The 21,585-nt window shown below is 43.8% G+C and overlaps 1 protein-coding gene across 1 annotated transcript; it reads left to right on the plus strand.

Moving 5' to 3' along the window:
- Positions 1-1,115: 1,115 nt before the first annotated feature.
- Positions 1,116-7,431, plus strand: xrcc3 (X-ray repair complementing defective repair in Chinese hamster cells 3). Its single transcript, XM_028953286.1, has 7 exons — positions 1,116-1,303; positions 1,406-1,546; positions 2,106-2,303; positions 2,873-3,027; positions 3,753-3,965; positions 4,519-4,565; positions 6,658-7,431. Exons 1-7 carry the CDS (start codon positions 1,249-1,251, stop codon positions 6,965-6,967), a joined length of 1,119 nt encoding a protein of 372 aa, XP_028809119.1. The 5' UTR covers positions 1,116-1,248; the 3' UTR covers positions 6,968-7,431.
- The last annotated feature ends 14,154 nt before the right edge of the window (positions 7,432-21,585 follow it).

The raw sequence follows: 21,585 nt of genomic DNA on the forward strand, positions 1-21,585 counted from the left end.
AGGAGCATCTCAGTCCTCGCAAGCTTCTACAAGTCCGCTGTGGGACCCACCTGGTACGGCGGCTGCGCTGCACGTGACAAAGAGGTCCTGCAGAGAGGGGTGAAGACGGCACAGAGGATCATCAGGACACCACTCTCTGCAATGAAGGACGTTTCTCAGAAAGACAGGAGGACTGTAATCACCCTGCACTGCCCCCTTTTTACTTTACAGCCGTCTGTCAGGAGACTCAGGTTAGTACCCACACACACAGCACGTTTTCCCCCAATAAAAATCCTTTCACTGAAAAATCCTTTCACTGCACAGATATCACACACCTGTGTGAAATGTAAAAATATGTTTGTGCAAAGAGACATACCAAACGTAATGCAATATGGAGAATTCATTTGTGGAATCCAAGTTTCTACTTGAAATGCTCACAAGTCCGTAGTCATTTATAATTATAATTAATAATGAAGCCATAATTTATCATGGTGCTTTGAGTTATTCACCAGTAACGGGATTCGGAGATCCGTATTCGTATTCACAGAATGGCATAGTTATACACGTAACACGCACTACACACGTTACCCACGGATTGTTAAACTTAACTTCCCTTAACTTTTCCCATTCATTTTCAGTGGAAGTGCTGAACAGTACGGATGTAATATATTTCTGGCCACTGCGAGGTTTTGGCGCTGTTTCGACTTTTTTTTCCCGGTCAGCAGACGCTCCACTGTCTGCAGTACAGGTTCAAGAATGTACCCTTGTCGGGACTAAAAGTCCATTTTGGAGGAATGAACTTTGCTTTGATCGAATGAAAATTTCGATTTTATTTGTCACGTACAGAGGACAGCTGCAAGGTATATTAAGCCCCTGGTTAAGATGAACACCAGCTCTTCACTTAACACAAGCGAGGAGTTGCTCCAGGAGAACCTGTGGCAGCATCTTACTACAGGAGTGAGACGGTCAAGGTTACGGTCACTGCCCTGCCACCAGCAGGAAATTGTGGAGAAGCAGCAGGCACAACAACAGCAACAACAATAAAAGACCACAAGGAATTGCCTGAAACAGCGCTGACGCTCCGGCGCGACAGGGGGCGCTGACGCGCCGCACGCTGCGTCGCCGACTGGCGTCGCACAGGCGAGGCGGACTCGAGGGTTTCTCACTGGCCGCGACTTCGGTTCTCAGGTGGTAAAAAAGCGCCACGTTCAGCGGCGATCGCGGCCGTGCGTGAGAGTTTCTGAGCCCGCATGGGTGTTGGTGCAAAGTATGAACTGGGAGCGACTGAACCTGAGCCCACGAATAACAGCGGCGCTGCAAAAAGGCGAGTTGGCCGAGTCTTTACCTTTCAGAAAATCAATAACTGTCATTCATTCGTTCGTTCGTTCGTTCATTCATTCATTCATTCGTTCGTTCATGCTTTCAGGTAACTTGAACTCGGCCAAGGAGCTGCTGGGCCTGTCGGTTCTGGAGCTTCAGGCTCTCACCCACCTGTCGACGTCCGACGTGCAGCAGCTGCGCCGGGCTGCGGCGCGACTGTACTGCGGAGCCGCACCTGTACGCACAGGTATCAAGCTGCCACGCTGGACTTCTGTTTTTTTCTGGGTAATAGGGGTGTTTGTTGGCCAGGAACAAATACGATTATATCACGATGTATTGTGACACTGTACATATTGCGGTGTTGTACAGTTCACTGAAAATGTTAAAGCTGATCTACAAGATGCTGTGTACGATCTGTGCGGATCGTAAATTTGTATACAAAAAAAGTCCCTGTATTGGTACAAAATCACCACGTAAAATATTGCAATATATTGTATCGATATATTGTATCAATATTTTCTGACAGCCCTTGTGGGTAATGAATGATTTGGTTGGACAAACAAAGGCCTATTAAAATGACCTACAATACAATTACATACCATTTTTCTATAATATAAATAAGTGTGTGCATGATTTTGAATGGATCTATGATGACCAGAGTGAAATACCGCACTCTTGAAAGACGCCCAGATTACCGGTGTTTACAGTCATAGTGTAAGTATTTGGCCGTATTATGTAATCTTGGGTCTCGAAACTGATTTACAGTGTTTCTCACTGTTTTCTGGTTATTGGCTATTCCCTCTCAGCCTTAGACGTGCGGAATTCAGAACCCGGGGAGAAGCTCTCGTTGGCCTGCCCACTCCTGGATGCCCTCCTGCATGGGGGCCTGCCACTGTGCGGCATCACAGAGTTATCAGGGGAGAGCGGCGCAGGGAAGACCCAGCTTGGCCTGCAGCTCTGCCTGTCGGTGCAGTATCCCGCCGAGTGGGGAGGCTTGGGCTCAGGTGAGGAGTGCGATGGAGAAATTGAAGAAGGGCAGAATGTGAGTATAGTGTTTGGCGGCCTGCTTTAATTTTAGTTTTAGTCTAGTCTTTGCATCAAGCTGTCAATTTCGTATTTAATCACTGAAACCATGTCCAGACTGATTTTAGTCTAGTCAAGTTTCAGTCGACTAAACGTCTGAGCATTTAAGTCTCATTTTAGTTTAGTAATGCAATTCTATTAAACACAGTGAGTATAGTACAAGCACCTAGTAGAACGGACAATTGCAGCACTTTATTTCTGAACCCATTTCATAATTATTATTTATTATATTATTGTAACCTTATAGATTCATGAAAACTCTACATCCATTCCAGACAAGGAAGACGCCCTGATTTGTTCCATGTTTTTTCGACCACGCATTCTGCTTTCTGTTTCACTTCACTGTAAAGAAAGTGCGTCCAATGACCGCTTCATCATTTTCTCCCAGCCATCTGCTAACCCACCACAAGTATCCTGAAATCGAATTAATTCCATGACTGCGTGAATTTTGTTCTCACTACATGTGACTTTTCTTTTTTCTTTTGCGCAGGAGCTGTGTATATCTGCACCGAGGATGCCTTCCCAATCAAGCGACTCAGGCAACTCATTACCCAGCAGCCTCGGCTCAGGCCGGACATCCCTCAGGCTCTGGTGCACAGCATTCGCTTCAGTGATAACATCTACATTGAGCACACAGCAGACCTGGTAATTACTGGTTTGGAAACCATTGGTGAATTCATTATTGTTTTTTGTGGACATTTACATTTAAAACATTTAGCCAACACCCTTATCCAGAGCGACTTACAATCAGTAGTTACAGGGACTGTCCCCCCAGGGAGACACTGAAGGTTAAGTGTGTTGCTCAGGGACACAATGATAGTAAGTGGGATTTGACTTCTGGTTCATAGGAGAGTGTTTTACCCATTAGAGGGTTCCTGCAGTCATAAAAAAACTGGAAAAGTCATGGAATTTGAAAAGAGAATTTTAAAAAGTTTTGCAATACGAAATAAACATATAAAATTGTGGAAACTTAATTGAAATCTGATTGCTACATGAATAAATGAAGTGCATAGTTCCCATAAGACTGCGTGAGAGACTCTCAACTACAACGTTTAAAACCAGCGCAGATCTACAGTATCCTTGCTGGCTTTACGTAATGAACCACGTCACATGGTGCTGTGTGTGTTGCTTCCATATTCCAGCACCTCCACGAACACTAGAGGAAACACTAGCTTGAGGGTTGTCATCAGTTTAGTTTAACGTTATTTTGGTAAATTTGACCATTTCACATTTTTTCACCTGCTTTGAAAGTTCAGAGAACGTATGGTCATGACAATTCGCCTTAGAGTAATTGGAAAGTCATTTTCTCAAAACCTGTAAAGTCCTACCCCCGAACACCATTGAACAGCTCTTAATGTTTTGTGTGTAAGGGTGCACTTCAGTCCTGCATTGCGCAGCGGGTGCCCGTCCTTTTGTCGAGAGGCCTGGTCAGGCTGGTGGTGATCGACTCCATAGCTGCCTTGTTTCGAAGTGAGTTCCAGGCCGATGAGAGCATGGAGAGAGCGCGCCACCTCCTGGCCCTTTCAGGGACCCTCCATCACCTCAGCCACTCCCATAAAGTTCCTGTGTTCTGCATTAACCAGGTGAGTCACAGAAAAAGGTTGTGTTTTTCACCTGATTGTGCACAGATTTCAGTCTTTAAATCATTTTATGAAGATTTTTTTGTGTGTAAAGAGCTCATTTATTGCATTAATTTTACATCATATACGTTGCTTTCTCCTAAAATCTCAGTTATAGCTCTCTTGTATTTGTATCCTATGACCCAAAGTTATCTATCATTTAATGTACTGCAGGTAATGTGGTAATCTGGTCTGGCATTTTTATTGACTTTAGGGGGTTGCAAGGACTGACAATTTTTATTACAGTTTATTGTCACTTAGGAACAACACTCACTCACTCTCCACAACTTTTTAGTCCCGATCAGGGTCGTAGCTGCTCGTGTCCATCCTGGTACATCCAGCGATGAATTAAATTTTAATGGTATTTCATAGTGTTTAGTAAATTATGCTACAATTACAGCAATACATTAAAAAACAGCGAGATACTCAGATTTCTGCGTTACACGACAGAGCTGATATCTTTCAGCATAGCTGTGGTAGTGGTCAAGCACTGTAAAATCCTTCCACTTCTTCCTAGGTGACGGATGTGATAGACAGCCCAAATCCCGGAAGGTGTGAGTTTGGGTGAGTTTCGGTGTGTGTGTTTTGTGTGTGTGTGTGTGTGTGTGTGTGGGTGGGTGTGTGTGTGTGCACGCTGGTAGGCTTTTAATAGCCTAGTGGATAAGACACTCGCATATGAACCTGGAGACCAGGTTTAAATCCTGCATACTGCCATTGTGTCCCTGAGCAGGACACTTAACCCTAAGTGTCTCCAGGGGGACTGTCCCTGTCACTACTACTGATTGTAAATCAATCTGGATAAGGGCGTCTGGTAAATGCCAGAAATGTAAATGTAACGGTGTGTTGAGTAAAGGGAACACTTAAACAGCACAACGTAACTCCAAGTGAATCACACTTCTGTGAAATCAAACTGTCCACTTAGGAAGCAAAACTGATTGACAATCAAGTTCACATGCTGTTGTGCAAATGGACTACAAAACAGGTGGAAATTACAGGCAATTAGCAAGACGTCCCCAATAAAGGCGTGGTTCTGCAGATGGTGACCACAGACCACTTCTCAGTTCCTGTGCTTTCTGGCTGATGTTTTGGTCACTTTTGAATGCTGGCGGTGCTTTCACTCTGGTGGTAGCAGGAGAGTCTACATCCCACACAAGTGGCTCAGGTAGTGCAGCTCATCCAGGATGCACATCAATGTGAGCTGTGACAAGAAGGTATGCCGTGTCTCTCAGCATAGTGTCCAGAGCATGGAGGTGCTTCCAGGAGGAGCCCTGCAAAATGACCTCCAGCAGGCCACAAATGTGCATGTGTCTGCTCAAACGATCAGAAACAGACTCCATGAGTGTGGTATGAGGGTCTGACGTCCACAGGTGAGGGTTGTGCTTACAGCCCAACACTGTGCACCAAGTTTGGCGTTTGCCAGAGAAATTCCACAGAGGAAAGCAGGTTCACACTGAGCGCATGCATGACAGATGTGACAGTCTGGAGACATTGTGGAGAACGTTCTACTGCCTGCAACATCCACCAGCATGGCCAAGTTGGCAGATGGTCTGTAATGGTGTTGGGTGGCATTACCTCAGCCCTCCATGTGTTCGCCAGAGGTAGCCTGACTGCCATTAGGGACCAAGATGAGATCCTCAGACCCCTTGTGAGACCATATGCTGGTGAGGTTGGCCCTGGGTTCCTCCTGATGCAAGACAATGCTAGACCTCACGTGGCTTGACTGTCAGCAGTTCCTGCAAGAAGAAGGCGTTGATGATATGGACTGGCCCACCCATTCCTCAGACCTGAATCCAGTTGAGCACATCTGGGACATCATGTCTTGCTCCATCAACCAACACCACGTTGCACTACAGACTTTCCAGGAGTTGGTGGATGCTTTAATCCAGGACTGGGTGGTGAGCCCTCAGGAGACAATTCACCACCTAATCAGGAGCCCAGACGTAGTAGGGAGATCATACAGGCATGTGGAGGCCACGCACACTACTGAGCTTCATTTTGACTTGTGTTAAGGATTTTACATTTGTTGTCAGCACATTGAACTATGTCAAGAATAAGACTATTTCATTCATTCAGATCTAGAATGTCTTATTTATGTTTTCCCTTTATTTTTTCAAGCAGTGCATGTCACAATATTTCCAGATATGGCTATAAAAACACAAAGTACAGTTTTATAGGTAATTGTATTTTGCAGGTAGCTGCATTTATTAGTGCATAATAACCATTCAAGTGTGCAGGTACCAGAGACCATCCTGGGACATTGGGCTTTGAGTGGGGACTCATGACATGTTTTATCACATAAAAATGTATTACAGTTCATTCAGACCACAGACATTTACATTTACAGCATTTATCAGACGCCCTTATCCAGAGTGACTTACAATCAGTATTTACAGGGACAGTCTCCCCTAGAGACACTCAGGGGTAAGTGTCTTGCTCAGGAACAATAAGTGGGATTTGAACCTGGGTCTTCTGGTTCACAGGCAAGTGTGTTACCCACTAGGCTGCTACCACCCTTGACACCCTTGACAGACTTGAGGAACCAGTGTTCTCCAGGCCCTGTTTTAGAGCACTTCCAAGTTCTGTGACAGATGCTATCGCCTGCTATCATCTTAAGAAGTTGCCGAATTAATTCCATGTTTTGTTTCTTTCTCCTCAGGCTGGTTGAGAGCCGAATCCTCCCCGCTTTAGGTTTGGCGTGGGCCAACCAGGTGATGGTGAGACTCATGCTGTGGAGACTGGAAGGGACCGTAAGCGATGGAGACCAGAGCTGCGCCCCCCGTAGGCTGGAGGTGGTATTCGCCCCTCACCTCCCGCAAGCGAGCTGTCTCTGTGGGGTCTGGCTGGAAGGCGTGAGAGGGATCCCGGACGTGGTCCGAGAAGACCCTGGAGCCTCAACACTCACGGAGGCTTTGTGTCGCCCTGTAGAAAGAGACCCTGAACAGAAAGATGGCTCCATGGTCAGCTGACTTGAGCTCTTCTGCCAATCAGAGGTGACACCATATCCACCAATGACCTGCAGAAGCAGGCTGTGCCAGGATGTGCCTTTAAACACTCTCTAGGTTAAGTTAGGCAGGTTTCTTAAAAGTCTTTACTTTAAATGTGACAGAACCATGTATTCAGCATCAACCTCACAAACGTTTTTGACAGCCAGCAACATTTTATAATGATATTGGTGGGAAAAGCTGACCATAAAACATTTCTGCCATGTAACTGTTGTCAATCAAGCAAGAAGAAGGAAGGAAATGTTTGAAATGAGCTATGAATTTTTTAAAAATGTGGTGATTAACATTTTTTTGCTACATAAAACTCTCTTTTACCAGTGTGTCTTTGACAGTTTATTAGACACACCTAATTTGTGTAGGGAGTGTCACCACCACTTTAAGTCTGTGGCATTTTAAATAAACAGCTCTCAATGTGGTGCTCTGTGAAACGTGGTCGGGGGTCTGCAGCAAAGAGATGTTTCTGAAATAATCTGCGTCCGTGTTCTTCAGTTGCTAGTGAGTGAGTCCATGAAGCTTGCAAAGATAAAACTACAGAGAGTTCACCCATCTCACATTCATATTCTAATGAGCCAGTTTTACATTATAAATAAGGAATATTTTAAGATTCGGCTGCCCACTGCTTACATAGAGTGATTTATTAATTATTATTATTTTTTTTGTACGCTTAATGATGTTTCAGTGTATGATTTTTGTTATTATCATCGGCATATGATGGCCACTTTGTGGAAAATTGGTTAAATTTGACCAGAATCTGTGCTGGGGAAAAAGTTGGATACCATTTCCCTTACTGTTATTTTTTTTATTATTATTTATTTTTGTCTCCTGACTGGGTAGAGTAAAGATGATTTTTTGACCTTCCTTTACTCGTCTCTGGCCAATCATAATCGGTCAATATTGAACTGGGTTAGACTTTGTGAGTGTTTTTCACCTGCCTGCCAGTAGAGGGTGACATACACTGTGCTTCTGACTGGCTGTGGCCTGAAAACGTGGAGTACTAGACCATCTGCCCAGAATAATCAGGATATTTTTTCCAGATGATTGATGTGTCGGCAGCAGTTCTGATGGCCCTGGCACTATTCAGGTCCATTAGCATGAACGAGAGATTCATTTGAAAACATGATGCAAGTTACAAGATATTTCTTAAAAAAACAAAAAGATCAGCATTTAAAAAAGGAAACAAAATAGATATTTTGCTAACAAAAGAATAAAGAAGATGGGGTAAACGCACAGCGTGGTTTGACCCAGTGTCACACAGCTACATGGCTTTTGGTGCCACAGGGACCAGCGGCACCAGCACATGGATCAATGTGGTAAATCACACTGGGGATTATTGGAGTATTGACCCAGCACTCCTCAGTCATCTTGCTAAATTGTGCACGCCACCGTTGGAAGCCTTGACTGGAATTTCTTGCAGGTCGCCTACAGGAGGAATTTTAAATTTTAAAAGCTCGTCGTGTGTCTACGGCGCACTAAAATGGATGGGCTGTTCTCATTACTTTGTCTCATAACACACACACACATATTGAGAGCTCCTTCTCGCCCTTCCTGTCACCATGACGATGGATCACAGGGGCCGGTTGTCCCAGATAATCGGAGCCGCCCCACTCACAGCGACGCGGCGAACCACCGCCCTCCACACACACTCACACAAACAGAGAGGTCTTTACTCAGCTATTCACTGCTGTGTGCTGACGAGGATGACGAAGGAGGAGGGGGAAACGGGCGATTATGTAACACCCTCTGCCTTGATGCACATACAAGAACAGAGGCCATGCATCAAATATTTACCTCCTGATTTCAATCTATGTGTGCACCTCCTCATCAGGGCCTAATGAAACCCGCACTTGTGGCGCCGCATTAAATTTAGAAGAGCACTTGGAGAACAGAGCCTTGGATAATGTCAGACAGTCTGTTAGTATGCTCCACATGTCCACTCGAGGCGGAGAAGTGGGGGAGAGGAGGGCGAGGAAGAGGACAGGAATCTCTTCTGCCTCACAATGGAGCACACAAAAAAAAATTCAGAATAAAGAGAGATGGACAAAGCCTGCCTACAATGGGCTTTCAAGAATGAGCATCTTGTTTTGGTTGTTTAGGATAAAATATCATAAACCTGCCAGGTAATACAGAGAGACACAGTCAGTGGACCTTACTGCCCTGGTTCTCATACTGGAGTACTCAGGCTCCCTCTAGTGGTACTGGCTGGGACTGATATTATTTTATTTACAGAGCACAATTAAAAGACAACACAGTGTCATACCAATGTGACATATAAAGTCGTTGTGATTACAATACATTAAAAATTCAATACAAATAGACAGATAGTAAAAGCAATGAAAAATTGTGTGTTTTAAGTCCAGGTATGAAAGTGCTAACCTAATGAGGCATACAATAATTTTTACAATAATCATCCCTAGTTTTCAACAAAGAAAGCTTGAGGATACGTATGAGCTCAGCAACTCAGAAAGGTAGATGCAATGTAATACAGTTATTATTCTTAATATTGTTAATTTCAAGTGAAATTGAATTGATTGTCATTGTGATCCAAAATGTGTCCTCTGTATTTAACCATCAACCTTGGTGAGTAGTGGGCAACCATGACAGGCGCCCAGGGAGCAGTGTGTGGGGACGGAGCTTTGCTCAGTGGCTGTGATGCCTCCCCTGGCACCTAATCACAGGTGTGATTCGAACCCATTCATAAGCAAGGTCGCACTTTGTAGATTGAGGATGTCCTTGTTGTGCTGCATGTTCTCTTTTTTAATTATCTTTTTTTTCATCGCACCTTTTTTCTTTTCTGTTAATTAAAACCTTCACTTTAATAATGTTCAGCGTTTGATTTGAACCCGCAACCTTCTTAACCGCTCAGCCACAACTGCCCCGTTAATATGCATACAGTTAATATGCATCTGACTGCAGTATTGACAGCAGCTCATTGATAATAATAAATAATATTCATATTTGTAAATAGGCCTAAGCTACTGTATTTTACTGCTGGTCATAATAGCAGGACTTGGAAAAGCAGATATTTTCAGAAGCTGCAACTCATTGTGAAAAGGTTTAACTGACTTTGTGTAGTTTGAAGGGTTAATTGTTATACTTTTATATATTTTTTCTCTTTTTGTACTTTCATTTTCTTGTTTATAATGGGCCCTTTGTGTCCATATGCTCCCTCTTTGTTCTAGAAGGTTCCCTCAGGCTGCGTAAGCGAGTGATCAGGTTATGAACAAGTGTGTGATGCTAGGATGCAATGTGACTTCTGCTGGTCTCCCTTACATCCTTTTCCTTTCATGCATGTTGTGTGAAATGACAGAAAAGAAACTCCACATCAAAAAAGAATGTGGCTTTGGACACCGTGGTCACTTTTTGGTCACTGTGACAACGAGGATTTGTCCTGTCCAAGTTGGCTGAAGGTTCTTACACCAGTTTCTTTACATAAGAAACCTTTTCAGCAATGGCCCACATAGATCAGGTGTACACCAACACCAAGAAGTGCAATCCTCAAATTATCATCAGTACACTAAAGCAATTAATGCTTATGTTAAATATGTATTTTTATACATTAAAAATATAAATTTCATATTCTGTATATATGGGATATCCTATAAATATAGATCTTCAAAACTGCATATATAATTTCTTGTTAAGACTACAAAATTAATCCTAGTCAGAGACAATTCCTATGTTTTACAGGAGTTTTACAGCTGACACATTTTAATTGAGAATATTACATATATTGTCACCCATTTATATATGTATAAAAACCATAAACAAAGGCCATGAACAATCAGTCCATCAGTCAGGTTTAATGGTGAGCTACAGCAGAGGTGTTTTCAGTTTGGATTTTAAAGCACCCAAGGTAAGATCCGATTATTGATCCTGTTATCTCATCTCAGAGGGCTTATTCCTGCACGAGCTAAGAGCTTCACTTGGGAATAGAAGCTTTTCGATGGGAAAGCATGATGTGACAAAAAAAATGCAAACAAACCAGGAGATAATGCATAAGGACCTCAGGGGATTTGTGCAGGGGCTGTGGTGGGGGGTCTGGTGACGTCATCTGAGGCGATGCGCCGAGGCTCAGTAGCCAGACTCTGTCAGAGGGGGCGCTGTGAGACACTAAAAGCCCGGAGGCAGACGTCAAGGCGGCCCTTTTTTTAGATGAACTCAGCTCTCTCTTTCATCTCCTGTCTGCCATCCTTTGTGGCACTACCCACTACTGACAGCCTAGAGGGTTCCTCTAGAATATCTACAGACATTGAGTGATGAAAGCAGAAATTCAGGGGAATGCCCCCATACGCAACAAAAATATATTTCTCAATATATTATGTGACAATAGATTTTGTGTGTATTCATATATCGTGAATTGTAAATAGTAGTATATGTTGATATATTCTATAATAATATATTTTATATGTATGCAATATGTAAATATATGAAATAGGATATATGACAATATTTGAAAATACTGCAAATATTGCCGTTTTCATGTATTGAATAAAAACATTGTTATGCTATTTAATATATTATTATATATCCTGAAAAATGTCCTACATTAAATGAGATTATATATTGAAAAAGGCTTTGCAAACATATGGGGAAGTATCTCATTTATTGAAATATATTTACCAATGTATTGCAATATAAATTCTAGTATATAGCAATATACGTTTGTTTTGTATGGGCCCTGAGGAACGGCAGTGCAGTGTTTTATTACTCTATCTGCAAATTAATAAGGTCAGACACAATTGCTGCTGGTAATAAATGTTGTTTACCTCATGTCTGCCACAAGACCCCTCCCTGTCCCAGTTCTGTCTGGATAAAACCTGACCATCCCCACTTTTCATAAGCCCCTCTTTTTCCCTAAAACACTGGCCCGCCCCCTCGCTCCGTCTGTGTCTTCGAGCTGAGCTACATCCTGGCCGTATGGGGGGGTGGCTGTCTGCCTGGTACTGTTATAGGACTGTTTTGCATGGCAGATCGTGGGAGCATACCCACTACCAATGATGTCTGTGTTTTATGTTCTCATGGAAAATAAATATCTTAGCTTGCATTATTATTATATGACTTTAAGAGTCAAAACAGAGTGGTTCAGGATGCATTTCACTGTAATGCAATAACTATGTGTGTGACAAATAAAAATCTTCAATCTTGAATCATTCCGAAGGAGTGAAACAACCCCTGCCCCAGACACCTCACTCCCACAATCACACAAACTCTGTCAGAAACAATCTGGAACACAAACCTTATGCCTGGTTAGTAGCAGGAAGCATGATCTCGATTATTAATTGTTGTAGTGTCACCTCACTGTGTGGCCATATTAGGTTTGAGTTACACCCTGGTATCAAACAATGGACAAGTGTGACATCATTGCCTCCTTCTCTTTCCATCTCTGTTGTCTTCTCCCTCTTCCTCTAAAGTGTACGGACCAGACCAGACGTCCCAGATGGGACAGTGCAGCCGAAATGCTTTGTGGAAGAATCCTTAATGAACCAGGGGCATTGTGGTGCACAGCGGTCTCCATGGACACAGCCAGCGGAGCCGGACGGGGACACAATGGACGAGGTGGGGGTGGGGAGTGGCAGAGGACGATTCGTGCGAGACGTGCATGTGCGCGGTGACCAGTCGCAACCCAGACCCCTCATCTAGCTACCCAAAGGTTGGATCCAACCTGTGTGCAAAATGCATTAACACGGGTCCTACACTTTGACCTCAGTCAGCAGCTGGACCCCGTTCTCTTCACAACAAACCGCAAACCGTTAGCACGCTGCCATGTATCCTCTTGTTTATGCTGCCACATTTACGCTGCTGGAGTAAATATTGACTGTAGTGAAAGGTCAGTAGAAACTGGCCTGTGCAGACCATGGGCTGTGATTGAGACCTTTCGATTTAGGTCCATGCAAGTCATTTATTGGTCTTCGCACTCAAGTATGGAGTACAGAATCAGTATTTCACAAAAGAGTGACACTAGAGTTGAACTCTGTTGCACTGTGACCTTTTTCTATCCAACATTCACACTCCCTTGTCTGCTTTCCCACTCTTGCGTAATCTGGTGCAGACCCTTTCGTAATTTCCACAAAAAAATCTCAGATCTAGACACTGAGGGATCACAAGATGTCTGACGTGCTTTAATACAGTCTGGCAGAAGGTTGGACAGCACCTAAAAATCTTAATCAATAGCTTGAACAATGGTAGTAATTTCATCTGATGATTAATTGCAAATGCATGTAAATAATTTAATTGATTGATCTTTCTTTCTGTTCATTTTAAGATTATTTTAGTGTAATCATAGTTTAACAATACACCTTATATACCTTAAAAAGAAGACATAGTTCTGTAACTGGAAAATGACATTTCTGTTCATAGCAATGGCAAGGAGGCGGACCAGTAATTAGAAGGTTGCCGATTTGAGTCCCGAACCGCCAAGGTGCCACTGAGTAAAGTCCCCATGTCCCCACACGCTGCTCCCCGGGCTCTTTTCATGGCTGCCCACTGCTCACCAAGGGTGATGGTTAAAAGCAGAGGATGTGCTTTGCTGCAGCGGTTCACAATGACAATCACTTCCCTTTCGGGCTGTGGTGGCCGAGCGGGTAACTGCTCCCGAGGCGCCATTCATGGCTGCCCTCTGCACAGGCGATGGGTTAAATGCAGAGGACACATTTTGTTGACTGCGCCGTGTGCTGTGACCATCACTTCACAAAGTGTACTGAATTGAATGAGGTAGTGAGCTAGCTGTGGCTAAGCTGATTACACCGTAAAACACCATTTAGTGGTCAAGAGGTCTAGACGGGTAAGTATTTTAAATGAAATTCAAAGACAAAGGATGTGTTAATTATATAATACTAAACTAAACTAAAACACTTAACATTTAGCTTTTGTTCACACTTGCTCAGATTTGTCTGCACAGTTTTAAAATCCCACATGAGCCCACATTAACACTGAACCAGTGTTTACAGTTTATCCAAGAGCGAGTGAAAATGCATTTGGACTAAGTGCCTGGGCTTGAGCCCAATAAATAATCATACATTCTCTCGGCCCACCGGTGAATTGCAGCACATGCTAACGTGCCAGTGTTCCTTCCTTGTAGAGATCGATAGCGCCGCGTCATGCCGTTCATCAATCTCCGTCTGTACGGAGGAGGCCCAGCAACACCAGCACCGCAGCTTTCCCATCATGCAGCTCAGCCACAGCCCAGACTCAAGTGGAGACTAATGAACATTTCATGTGCAAAAGAGCTTTACAACAGATAAAGAATAAATAGGCACTGTTAATGCATTTTTGCTGTTAAGTACAGGCAGAGATGGGATAGCAGAACTAATGTAATAGCATCATATGTAAGTAATGATCCTCCAACAGGTACTTCTCTACCAGGGTGAAATGGGATCTCTTGAAAACATCTTGGGTTTTGTCCTAAAGCTCTGTTTGAAGGCCTCTGACAGCATGACCTTGTGGTCAAGACCACTGCAGAGACCATCTGCAGTTGGATGAAGGAATTCTTTCTGTCCTGGACACAAGCCAATGGCCTTTGAAGGCAATGATGGCAGGAAGTCCTGCCAGTCTATTTAAAATTATTAAATTAATGATGTCAGAACCAACAAGGGCAATAAAAACTATGAAGATGGCCATGATGTTGGAAGGTCAGTACAACTAATGAGTAGGGTGGTTACTTTTTAAGAACTACAACGCTCCACAGCACCACCAGAGAGATGAGCAGGGCCGGGTAGGCTGACATGAATGCATGTGCTTTAGACATGAGAATCAGAATTGTGTTTATTGGCCAAGTATGGGAGCAAACACATACAAGGAATTTGATTCTGGACGATTGGTGTCAGTGTAAAATGCCAAAATACAATATAGTCTAATATCTTATGTACAGAAAATACAAATATGAGAGAAATAATATAATAAGGGTTTAAAAAGAGCAGTTGGAATGTGTGTGACTGTTTAGCTGTTTAGGATAGAGCTGTAAATCTTGGCCTGAGCCCCACGAAATGTTAATTTGATTCTTGGCCACCCTTGTCAGGTGATGCACTTTAATTTCGAATTGAAAATGGATGCCGATGAGCTGAAACGGAGGCAGGCCTCTTCCGATCAGTGTGCACAAAGAGAGCCGGGCTTTTAAAAAGTTGTACTTGTCATGTCGGGTTCAGATCGGGTCTAACTTCTTAGGCCCGATTACAGTTCTAATTTAGGTCGCGAGGGGAAAGAAACTCTTCCCTGTGCTTCTCCCGCTTCTTCAGGTCCTGCATGGAGGGCAGGGGGACACCGAGTACACACACTGTTCCTGTCATGTCTGGCTGCACCATACAGTGATGGTGACTGCAGTGACTCTTATTAATTCGAATGCTTTGGTTGGAAAGTCTGCATTTGTGAAATAACTAGTCACAAGCAACTGTCACTCATTAAATTTGATCAAATACTATATAAGAATACTATAGGTAGTCACAACCAAGTTTCTGGTTTCGAATGTTTTAGAGCTCTGCTCGCTGAGTGCAGCCCTGCAATCTAACCTCCTGCTGGTGGGATTTAAATGCCAAATCCAACTGGGTTATGTAATCGGCCCACAGCCCTGGACAGTGGTGACATTCTAATGACGGAGCGCTCAGCTCTGTTGCTCTGGCCTACTGCGGCACATTAACCCTGTGATTTAGCTGCCCGTCAATTTCGTTTTTTACACGCCACCGCCCTGTTCAATCACGCCAGCCCGAAGTGATTACATTCGGAGGGGGGGTTAGAGACACAGGGAGGCAGTCAGACAGGTTGTGCCGGATCAGATAACCTTGGAGAATCTACTCTACTCCTGTTATGTCATTTAGCTAATCCCATCGTCCTACACCCTTCCACCCACCCACCCTACCTCCTCTCATCCATGATCTCCTTCATGCGCTGAGCCACTTCTAAACAAAATGTATTTTGTGTGTGTGTGTGTGTGTGTGTGTGTGTTTGGATTTAACCCAAAAGAGCAATCTCCAATCAACAATAAAGGACGGCTTGAATGTCCTGAGAGACATAGAGAGAGAGAGAGAGAGGCACTGTCCCTGTGTTATACAATATACATCATTGAAAGACAAAAAGAGAAAGAAACCCAGAAACTGGCTGAAGGTTTGTTATATATGGAGATATGATGCAACATGACTTTGCAGTGATGGTTTGACAGCAGCCACTGGGCTGCCAGCTCATTGACCTTTGCAAGGATCCATTTTTTCTATTCTATTTTCCCTATGCAATGTGACACATTTTTTTTGCATTTAAAGAAGATGCATGCCCGAAAATTCAGCCATAACCTGAATAAGAACTAGTTTATTGCTGCAGAGTCTGAGCATAAATGGCAATATGCAGCGACCCAGACCACCACAGAGCAGACCGTCTACAAGCGGAAACCCTTAAAGCGCCTAATCAGCTGAAAACTCTAAACTGCCTGTCTGAAATGGATCCTTTACCTGACTGGGCAAGATGCTGTCATTCCGCTGAGCTTCTACTAAACCCCTAGCATAGCTGCAATTTGCTTAATCACTCTGACCTGTGAACCACCGCTGGGCGGGGTTCGACAGCAGATTTTAAGTACGGAAAATCCGTAATGAAGAACGTAGGTGCACGTTAGCTACTTGTGTAATTGATGTAATTCCCCTGGTGATACAAATTATAGATCTACCACTGCCTGTATCAGTTTAGTCAGGTCTCCCTAAACTGGATTTAATATACATTCCATTTGCCAGGTTCGCTCTCCGGAACCTGGTGCTACATGTAACATTTGTGACTTTTTATAATCGTTCAAATGTTACACGTAGCACCAGGTTCATGAGAAACGTTAGAGAAAGAAAGAAAGTGAAGTGATTGTCACATGTGATACACAGCAGCACAGCACACAGTGCACACAGTGAAATTTGTCCTCTGCATTTAACCCATCACCCTGAGTGAGCAGTGGGCAGCCATGACAGGCGCCCGGGGAGCAGTGTGTGGGGACGGTGCTTTGCTCAGTGGCACCTCAGTGGTACCTTGGCAGATCGGGATTAGAACCAGCAACCTTCTGATTACAGGGCCGCTTCCTTAACCGCTAGGCCACTACTGCCCCAGTTATTTCGTTTCACTATGTTCTGTCTAACATGTATATAGCTGAAATGACAATAAAGCTCAACTTCAACTTCACATGTAAGAAATCAGAAATCCAAGATAGTGTCACAATACTTAAGAAAATGATACAATTTCCCAATTTTCCAGTACTTGCTTCTTGCTTCCCTTGATTCTTTTTTGCTCTTACCATGATTTTACAATGATGATCAGTTGTAGCTGGTGCCCTGAGCTTTTGTTGTTTGAAAGTAGTGCTGTACAATTAATTGATTTCCATTGATAATTTTGAAATAGCAAAAAGATCCAATCCAAAAAAATCCAATCAGAAGTAGCCCACCAACATCAAATGCATGAAATGCCAGGAAATGTTAAATTCCCGGTGCAGAAAGTGACCTCTGTTCAGCCCCAAAACAGTACTGGAAACGAATCAATTAAATTCACTGACATTTTGGCCAAATCCCGTTTCCTTACCGTGGTGACAGATGCTGCCAGTGTGTCTGATTAAAGGCAAAGTTCTGCGACCCTGACTGGTGCCGGTACATATGGTGAGTAAGGGATTACGTGGGCAGTTTTCAACGAGTGTGTTGCCAGGCCCAGAGCTTGACTCATCTGATTTATTTTAATATTCTGCACTGGGCCATCGTTCACCACTTACAAAACACGTTGGCATGAAATATGTAAATGCCAGAACACCATTTTTGTGTAAGAAATCAGATGGCATGGTAAGACGATGTCTAGGAAGCCCATGACATGAAGAGACATGATTTATTCCCCTCAAAAAAACAGACAACGCTACAAACGCACCTCAAAAAAGAGGGGTTGGGTAATATATAACATATTTAGCAATGAAAGAAATGAATAAAATTAATAAGAACAATTGACATGTTATTACGTCAAGATAATTCATTTTTTTACAATCAGAGTGATATAATTATTTTGGAGGGTTGTGAAAGTGATTGTCATTGTGAAACACTGCAGCACAGCACACGGTGACACAACGAAATGTGTCCTCTGCTTTTAACCATCACCCTGTATGAGCAGTGGGCAGCCATGACAGGCACCCAGGGAGCAGTGTGTGGGGACGGTGCTTTGCTCTGTTGGTGGCCGCTTCATTAACCGCTGGGCCACCACTACCCCTTTGTGTTGGCTGGATCTGAGATTTGAAGGGTCATGACCCCCTTGCCCCTAGGATATTATGCCTATGGACGACACTACAAAACCAAGTATGTGAGTCAATATCCCTCACCTCTATATGTGGCCCTCATGGAAACAAAAATTGACACCCCTGCCTTAGAGTATTGAGTCATTATCAAGAAACTAATTGCAATACTCTATTCCAGGAAGGAAATTGTCCTCTTCACTTGTTGGATCATTATGTTGCTTTATTTTATCCTTGCAAACAATCATATACACTATATCTGCCATGGCCATCTAATGTGTATATGGTGTAATTTAGGGCCCTCCGGGTCTCTTTTGCATTTTCAAATGACCCTGAGGATGATATCTGTGCAATATTTTGGTCTGTACAGCTAGAGAAACAATCCCAGTTAAACATTAAATGCCCACTGTTTTAAAATGTTGTTGAGAAATAATCACTGATTTGAAAGGCTTGTATTTTTACATTTAAAGAGCTGCCATCTGATCCTGCCATGATCTCCAAATTCCATCCTTGCAGAGAATATTTCTCCCCCGTCAAACAGGCTGTTCTAACCCAGACTCATACAAAGAAAAAGTCTCATACAGAGGCTTTGTTTCACACTACAGAATCTGTGTTCCTGGTCTGCTCTGAAAGGCCATTGATGGCTGAGGAGCATCACAAGGCCCTGGCCACAGTCCACCCCCCCCTTCAGCTCCACCACTCAGACGGCAGACAACTGCAGCCCGCCGACCGGCAGAGAATCCTCCTTTGTGTCTGGAGCCAGCGCCTTGGGCAGAGGAGAGTCTCTGAAAGAGAGAGATAGAGAGGGAGAGAGAGAGAGAGAGAGAGAGGGAGGGAGGGAGGGAGGAAGGGCACAAACAAGCTCCTTCAGAGCAGGGAGGGTGATCCAGGGAGTCCTCCTGGTAAGAGCTCCGCCGTTCGGATGTGGCATGGCTTTCAGTTCAGAAAGAGAAGATCTTCTGGGTGTTCCTGTTAGCGTTTGTTTAGTAAGGGACAAAAGTTTGCAGAGATTTCAGCGGTGGCAGCACAGATGACATCACCATACCACCATATCACCGTCACTGTCCCTGATGTGCTGCCAGCTACTTAACAGACAAACACCAGCCAGTCACTTTACCAACAGAGACTCTCTCCCAACGTCTCCCAGCCCTTTTTGTTGGTGTGGAGTTCTCTCTGACACCCAGATGATGAACAGCACATTGATTTGTGTGTATTTCTAAATGGTTTAAAATGGGAGGAGTCCATTGATCGCTTTCTCTTAGCCCTCTTCCTAATTCTGGAAAGCTGAAACTGCAATACGTCACGTGCACAAGGTCACGACTCATCAATTCCTGCTCTGTTACCTTCAGTTTTGTTCGCTTGCAATACAGCTTTGCTCAGCAGAGCCAAACACCCGAATACAATTTATGGTCATTCTGTCAAAAAAAAAAAAAAAAAAATTGCGTCTCCAAAAGATACCCCTCACTGATCCTGAGAAGCGGGAGACCCAGGTTTCCTGTGGGTGTGGATGTTCTCGTGTTGGGAGTCAACATTTCATCACAAATGAATCACTCTTAATGAATTATACACAGAAAAGAAAAGAAAGCAGATCAGGGGAGACCATCTCTAAATTTTGTAACCCCTCTTGCAGCAGTCGGTGTTGCAGGCTGAGGTATGAACCTGTGTGTCCTCCCCCCCAGGTTGCGTACCGGCACGGGCCACAGGGCTTCGTCACCGAGTGTTTTTTTTCCCCTACGCTAATCTGATCAGTGCTGCATTTTGGCAGGATTAAGAGGTACACACAGATAGGAGAGAGAGTGTGTGTGTGTGTGTGTGTGTGTGTGTGTGTGTGTGTGTAAATGGGAGGAAGGGACGTGTGAGGAAGAGAACGAGGGGAGCGGTGTGAGCGAGTGCATTGGTGAAAAAGCATGGGAGGGAAAGTGAAGAAGAAGGGCCGGGTTTGGGGGTTGGACATCGGACGAAGACAGTGTGCGGGGTTTGATCACAGTTTACTTCACTCAGTGCCGGAGACGAGGCCGCTTTCTGTTGTGCACAAATAAACATTCACATATATACTAGGCTACTACCACCTCAGTAGAAGGCACACACACACACACACACACACACACACATATATAAATATATATATATATCAGACCCACTTACTTACACACCTCCAACACGCTCCTCAGTATAAAAAAAATCTACTTTTATGTAAATATACAATTTTTTTTAAACCCCATTTCTGCGAGTTTGTCAGAGAATGAAGAATGTAACGTTTCAGCAGCTCCTCTATCCACAAAAAATATATATATATTCTTCCTGTTTTAATATGAATAAATCCTTCTTGGCTCTTGGGCCCACTGGCATGTAAATAGGTAGAACAGAAGCTCATTAAGGGCTCTGGGTTCCAAGCCTCTTACTACAACGTTAGACTCCATGACAGAGGGGAAAGAGGCAGGACAAAGCCAGTGTGGGTGGAACACATGTGTAAATACAGAGTAGCAAAGGTCAAGGGGGCTATTTACACGGTGCAATACAACATTTACATTTACAGCATTTATCAGAGCGTCTTACAGTCAGTGGTTACAGGGTCAGTCCCCCTGGAGGCACTCAGGGTTAAGTGTCTTACTCAGGGACACAATGGGAGTAGGTGGGGTTTGAACCTGTGACTTTGTGGTCTTGTGGTTTCCCACTAGGCTACTACCACCTCAGAAGAAGGCGCATATATATGTCGGACCCACTTACTCCCATTGCACCTCCAACAACGCTCCTCGGTATAAAAAAATCTACCTTTATTTAAATATACAGTGTATTTAAACCCCATTTCTGCCAGTTTGTCAGAGAATGAAGACTAGTAGTGGCCTAGTGGGTAACACACTCGCCTTTGAACCAGAAGACCCAGGTCAAATGCCACTTACCACCATTGTGTCCCTGAGCAAGACACTTAACCCTGAGTTGCTCCAGGGGGGGACTGTCCCTGTAACTACTGATTGTAAGTCGCTCTGGATAAGGTTATCTGATAAATGCTGTAAATGAAAATGTAAATGTAACGTTTCAGCAGCTCCTATATCCACCAAGGCTGAAAGTTCTTGGTGCATAATATTCAAAATGTCAGCTCAGAACTGACCTCACTGTGAGCACTCGATCCTCAAACACCAGATGGACATGGCAGTGCATGTGTGTGTGTGTGTGTGTATACAGCTGGGATGTATGTTAAGATCTTCACCCCCCACCCCGCACACGTTCACACGTTTCTCAACGAGTGTGTGTTATATACACAATGAGTGTGTATATAATGTTACCCTGCATCTGTCTTTATATATGTGTGTGTGTGTGTGTGTGTGTGTGTGTGTGTGTATGTGTATGTGTGTGTGTGTGCATG

This window comes from Denticeps clupeoides, chromosome 14 (assembly GCF_900700375.1).
Source record: "Denticeps clupeoides chromosome 14, fDenClu1.1, whole genome shotgun sequence".
Classification (NCBI taxonomy): Eukaryota; Metazoa; Chordata; class Actinopteri; order Clupeiformes; family Denticipitidae; genus Denticeps; species Denticeps clupeoides.

Coding starts and splice junctions, on each gene's coding strand:
- xrcc3 (XM_028953286.1), top strand. CDS start 1,249: ATGAACTGGGAGCGACTGAACCTGAGCCCACGAATAACAGCGGCGCTG. Junction 1,304..1,405: donor AACAGCGGCGCTGCAAAAAG/GCGAGTTGGCCG, acceptor TCATGCTTTCAG/GTAACTTGAACTCGGCCAAG. Junction 4,566..6,657: donor CCCGGAAGGTGTGAGTTTGG/GTGAGTTTCGGT, acceptor CTTTCTCCTCAG/GCTGGTTGAGAGCCGAATCC.